This window comes from Oratosquilla oratoria, chromosome 11 (genome assembly GCF_046742065.1).
Source record: "Oratosquilla oratoria isolate Oo_2021 chromosome 11, ASM4674206v1, whole genome shotgun sequence".
Lineage (NCBI taxonomy): Eukaryota > Metazoa > Arthropoda > Malacostraca > Stomatopoda > Squillidae > Oratosquilla > Oratosquilla oratoria.
In genome coordinates this window covers 64,735,873-64,741,715 of record NC_134787.1, presented here as the reverse complement: position 1 = coordinate 64,741,715, position 5,843 = coordinate 64,735,873, and the positions used below count along the sequence as shown (strand labels likewise).

The 5,843-nt window shown below is 42.7% G+C and overlaps 1 protein-coding gene across 4 annotated transcripts in view; it reads left to right on the top strand.

Moving 5' to 3' along the window:
- Nucleotides 1-5,371, top strand: part of LOC143029896 (uncharacterized) — a 233,532-nt gene extending 228,161 nt beyond the window's left edge. For all 4 annotated transcript variants that reach the window (XM_076193075.1, XM_076193077.1, XM_076193076.1 and 1 more), the window contains one exon: nt 1,495-5,371. In XM_076193075.1, the coding sequence (XP_076049190.1) occupies nt 1,495-2,848 (1,354 nt within the window). In that variant the 3' untranslated portion in view covers nt 2,849-5,371. The remainder of the gene's footprint in view (nt 1-1,494) is intronic.
- The last annotated feature ends 472 nt before the right edge of the window (nt 5,372-5,843 follow it).

The window sequence follows — 5,843 nt, the reverse complement described above, 5'->3', positions numbered from 1 at the left end:
GGGTGCAGGTGATCTAGTTGGGTCTGGTTTGGTTTGGTTGGGTCAGGGTGGTTTAGTTAGATTTTTTTTCATGAAAGTGGCAGTTGCCGACAAGACTGACGAGTTAAACACCATATGAGGACGGAGCCTTTATTTGTACGACGTTTCGCTTATTACATTTTTTTCAAGTAGTTAGCTTTGGTTTAGTTTGGTTGGGTCAGAGTGATCTAGTTCGGTCTGGTTTGGTTTGGTTGGGCCAGGGTGATCTAGCTTGGTCTGGTTTGGCTTGGTTGGGCCCGGATGGTCTAGTTGGGTCTGGTTTTGTTAGGTCTATTTGTGTCTGGGTCGGATCTAGGCTAGGTCTATCTCGAGATTCTAAATCTCAAGATTACAAAAGTCTAGAAACCATAAAATTCTCAAAACTAATGTCAAAATCTTCAGACACAAGTCTTGAGAACTCAAACAAAGTCTCGAGATTTCATTCAGAACTCTCGAGAACCCAGTCAAACTATCGAGGGCCAAAACAATGATCAAAAATAATCTCGAGGCCTCTCTTAAAATGTCTGAAGACCAAGTCAGTTCTCGAGACACCAGTCAAATATCGAAATCTCAATCATAGGTCACCAAAGGTCAAATAAGATCCCAGTCAGTCTTATAGCATACAGTCTCGAGACCCACTCAAAAGTCTCGAAAATACAATTTTAAAGTCTTGAGAGATCAATGTATCAACAACACTTGAAAGATACTCAAGTCATTCCAAAAAGTTTCGAGGTCTCAGGAAGTCTCAAGACACTTGTTAAGTTTCCTTACCACAAAGACTTAACACCACAAAAAGCTTCAGGCTAAAGCTCACGAGATCACTAAAATATCAAAGCCATAAACTCAAGACCTTGGTCAAAAGTTTGAGACTATAGTCAAAACCCTAGAGGAAAGTGAAAAGTCAGCAAAACCCAATCCAAAGTCTTCTGGTGGCCAAAAAAGACGTATATGTATATATATATATATATATATATTTATATATGTGTATGTATATATATATATATATATATATATATATATATATAGATATAGATATATATATATATACGTATATATATACATATATATGTATATATATATAATACATATATATGTATATAAATACATATATATATATATATATATATATATATATATATATATATATGCATATATACATATACATATATATATATATATATATATATATGTATATATATATATATATATATATGTATATATACATATACATATATATATATATATATTTATTCATTTTATTTCTTATTTATTTATTTGTTTTATTTGTTTATTTATTTATTTATTTTATTTTTCATTTATTTATTTGTTTTATTTATTTATTTATTTATTTATTTATTTATTTTTAACTAGATAACATGCCTCAGGATTTACTGTTTCTTGGGACTTTATTACAAAAAAAAAAATCACCCTCCAAGTTTCCACGTCATCATTTCTCTCTTTCCACTTTTTTTTCAGTTCCAGTCCAGCACCGTACGTTCCGCCACCTCGATACAAACCCAACCGGAGACACATGCTCATCTCTCCACCGATCTCGACGACGATCCGCCGAGGGGCAGACCAACTAGAGAAGAGAACGCTGGAGAAGAAAGGGAGCAAGCAACAGCAGCAACAGCAGCAACAGCAACAGCAACAGCAGCAACAGCAAGGTCATAACACCCCAGTGGGATCCCGTCCTTCGCAAATGTCCCTGCACCCAGACCCCGATGTCCACCGGATCGTCATGGAGTGCACGGCTTACAACCGCCGCGTGACGGGTGGCGTCCCTGATCCTGAAGACCGGGGTCCTGAGTGTCACGACTACGATATGGTGACAGTCCAGCGACTGACAGAATCTCCGTCGCCACCTTCCATCCGGGTCGATGACTCCTGGAACACCCACAGCCCCACTTCGACGTCGTCTACTCTGAGAGAAACCGCTCCTTCTTCTTCGCCCCGGTTTCGGCGCCAGGGCGTCTGGGGAGAAAACGGAGGGCCTCCCCACATCACTTTCGAGCCTCAGCTCGAACTTCCTCGGTCCGGACTCTCCACGCAAGCTGGATCGCCGCTTATGAGCCATCACGGGAGTACGTCTTCCCTTCCCACTGGAGGAGGTATGAGTGGAGACGGAGGCCCCTCCAGACAGTGGTCACCCCACACGTCCACCCTCTCAGTGTCTGCAGCGTCCCCGTACCCTTCGAGTTCGGGGCAAGCCTTCTCCTTTGAGTTCGCTAACCATCACGAACTCCCGCCGCCGCCGACTCCCCGGCCTGCACAGACTTCCCCAGGGAAGACCTTAGTGGTCTATAACACGCTTAGTGGTGACGCTCTTCTTCAGCAGAGCAAGGTGGCCCGGAAGATGGCCCTCATGTCCAAAGGGGGCTTCGGGTCAGTGAGGAGCGAACCGACGACGATGTTCACTGATCCGATGACAGGTCTCGCTGTCGACGGCGATTCCCTCGGGCTGAGCTACCGACCAATCGGACCCGATCCTTCGGACCAGGACACCCGTGTGCCCATCCTCATCGTCTTCTTCTTCCTGGCCGGGTACCTCGCCCTCGGAGCACTCCTCTTCGGATGGCTCGAGGACTGGCCCCTTTTAGACTCGGGTTACTTCTGCTTCATCACGCTCTCGACCATCGGCTTCGGAGACTTCGTTCCGGGGAAGTCTCTTGGCTACGAGACCCAAGAGGCCCAGATCAAGCTGGTAGCCGGTTCCATGTACCTCCTTTTGGGGTTAGCCGTCCTCGCTATGTCCTTCAACTTGGTGCAAGAGGAGGTGGTCATCAAGTGCAAAGCCTTGGCCCATTACATAGGACTCCTGAAAGAGTAAAGGGCAGATGGTGGTGATCGTAGTCAACAAGTACCTAGACGCCAGTAGTACGAATCAATATGAAAACTCGGGCATAGGCGTAGAACGTACAAACATTACTTCAAGCCCTGTCGCCCTACCTGAATTTAAATTCATTATTTTTTTCATTACTGAAAAATAAAAAATCATCGTACATTATCTTACGACGACATGTCATCAGTGGAGCTGTATATGGAGGTTATTTAAACATCAAAATTCAAAAAGGGGTGACAGAAGTTTTGATAGTGACTGTATGAGTAAAATAATATGCTCAGGTTATCGCTCATTTTCTATTCCATCGTACCTCAGGCGTCTCGATACTTGTTTTTTTACCGTTGACTGTACCTGTAGCCTCGCTGCCAGCTCTATTGGCACTGTTCAGAATGTTTTGTTTCATATCCAGATTTTTTGGTAAGAAAATATATACAGAAAAAAAAATTCACACAGAAAAGATCAAAAAAGGCTGTGATAGGACCAGACGCACTCACTCTCTCCAAAAACCTTTAATTCAGTGGCACATATCTGTCGCCACGGGATTTATTCATTCAGGGGGCGGACCTCATTCTAAGGTTTTACAACGTTTGTTCATAATTCCCTCCAGACTATGGTCTGCCCCTCAGCTGATTAAGGTCTCTTGGACTTAGCCAGAAACAAAGTTATGAAGTATTCCACAGTGATGACAGGTCTAGCGTTGCTGCCCACCTATATATATATATATATATGTCCTTTCTTTCTTTTATTTGCTTTTGCTCCCACTAATCAAATATGTTTCTCTAGTATGCACCTTGCCTTGACATTGCTATGATATCCCTCCTCTGACTGCATAATTTACCCTTGTAAACATTATAGCATTTACAATTATAATTACAAGTGTAATTATAATTTAAATTACAATGACAGTCACGATTATTGATCACTTGTCTATATCGCTGTTTATGCAATTTTGGTTTTGTTATGCATGGATGAATATCGAAACACTTGGGCGTCACTGAATGACATATGGAAGCAGACAGCATTCAGATTTCTGAGCTAGTGAGCTGCTTAAATGTTTTATCTTTTTGTTAGATCAGTGTTACCCATAAGAAATACAAACCACGGCTGTTGTTTTTTTCTTTTATGAAGCTGGTATGTCATATTTCACTCTTTCCTTACACATGTATATGTACACAGCCACGCTGATATACATAAACGTGCATACATATATGCAGTCACGCAGACACGCACACAAACATGCACGCACGCGCGCACACATGAACACACGCACGCACACACACACACACACACACACACACACACACACACACACAGACACACACAGATACAGACACACACACACACACACACATACACACACACGCACACACACACACGTACACACACACACACACACGTACACGCCTGCTTCAACAAGCTGCCAATACTTGTTTATTTTCCTTTCCTGCAGAGCTTAGTTTCTCGTTCCCTACCTCTCTAACTCGTTACAAGAAACTTAGTTCTTCACTTCCTTAACATTCTGAGCGGTACAAGGTTACAAAAACAAAAGAACACTCCGCCTAGAGTTACCAGTATAGGTTTGCTCCATGGTCTCTCAATGGAAACCTCTATGTGAAATAGAATACAAAAATATATATAAATACTTCACATATCTGTATGAGATCTCACTCGCGTATGACTAAGGAAAATGTGAGGTTGGCAGAAGACTAGACGAAGGTCCGAGACTGCCAGGGCGTTGGGACGCTGAGGGGGATGTCGACATCATTGTCCCGTTCTGAAACACTTGCGATGCAGACTGAGGCGCACTAAAAGTTACGAGGTGGACTATGAGGTGCAATAAGAGTTGCGAGGTAGGGTAAGACTTGTGAGGTCGTGTACAAGTTACGAGAGTAACGAATGATTAATAAGAACTACTAATTTCGAGGAACTATTAGTTACGAGAGGAATTACTAGTTATAAGAACAACGAGCTACGCCAGGAGCCACTTATTACAAGAGTAATCCTTAGTTACGAGAGGGATCGTTAACTGAAAGAGAACTTATCAGTTTCGAGATGAACCACCAGTTCTGAGAGGATCCACGACTTTCTTAAAGAACTTCTAGTACGGAAAGGAACATCTTGGACGCTGGTAGCCTTCCGAGGAAGGCACAATCTTTGTCTCCGTATGGCCCTCCTGAGGAGGACGTAACGGCTTCACCAAAAACGATAACCGAAGTCGATCTATGATCCCCCGATATTTTATCTCCCCGAATTCATATCACCTGTTGGACTCCGGCACCATTCAGCGATGCCATCAGACTCCCACTCAGCTGAATAAAATTTGGCAAAGTGGCACGGACGCTACGCGGTGTGCCAAATAGTGCCTGATTTGTCCGCCTTCTCAGCTGATACACGAAGGCGGTGCCAGGTAGGATCCAAAAATGTATACTACGGTTACAAAAACGCACCATCCATATCACCACCATTGTCTCTCTCTCTCTCTCTCTCTCTCTCTCTCTCTCTCTCTCTCTCTCTCTCTCTCTCTCTCTCTCTCTCTCTCTCTCTCTCTCTCCTCTCTCTATATCTCTCTCTCTCTCTCTCTCCTCTCTCTCTCTCTCTCTCTCTCTCTCTCTCTCTCTCTCTCTCTCTCTCTCTCTCTCTCTCTCTCTCTCTCTCTCTCTCTCTCTCTCTCTCTCTCTCTCTCTCTCTCTCTCTCTCTCTCTCTCTCTCTCTCTCCAGGTGTTGTTGGAATTTATGCGTTAACCTAATCTTGAAAAGATAATCACAAACAGGAAACTATAAATTATGGGGATGTGCATGATTTCCGAGTATTAACATGATTTACTTGTTCTTCCATTGTGTCACTCGGTGTCCTAGTAATTCATGTGCACACTCGAAAAAATATAATAAAAAAAAGGCATAATACATGGGATGAGGTATCATCTTCCGGCATCAGTATATCTCAAAACTAAAAAAAAAAAATGAATAATAAAAATCACCACAA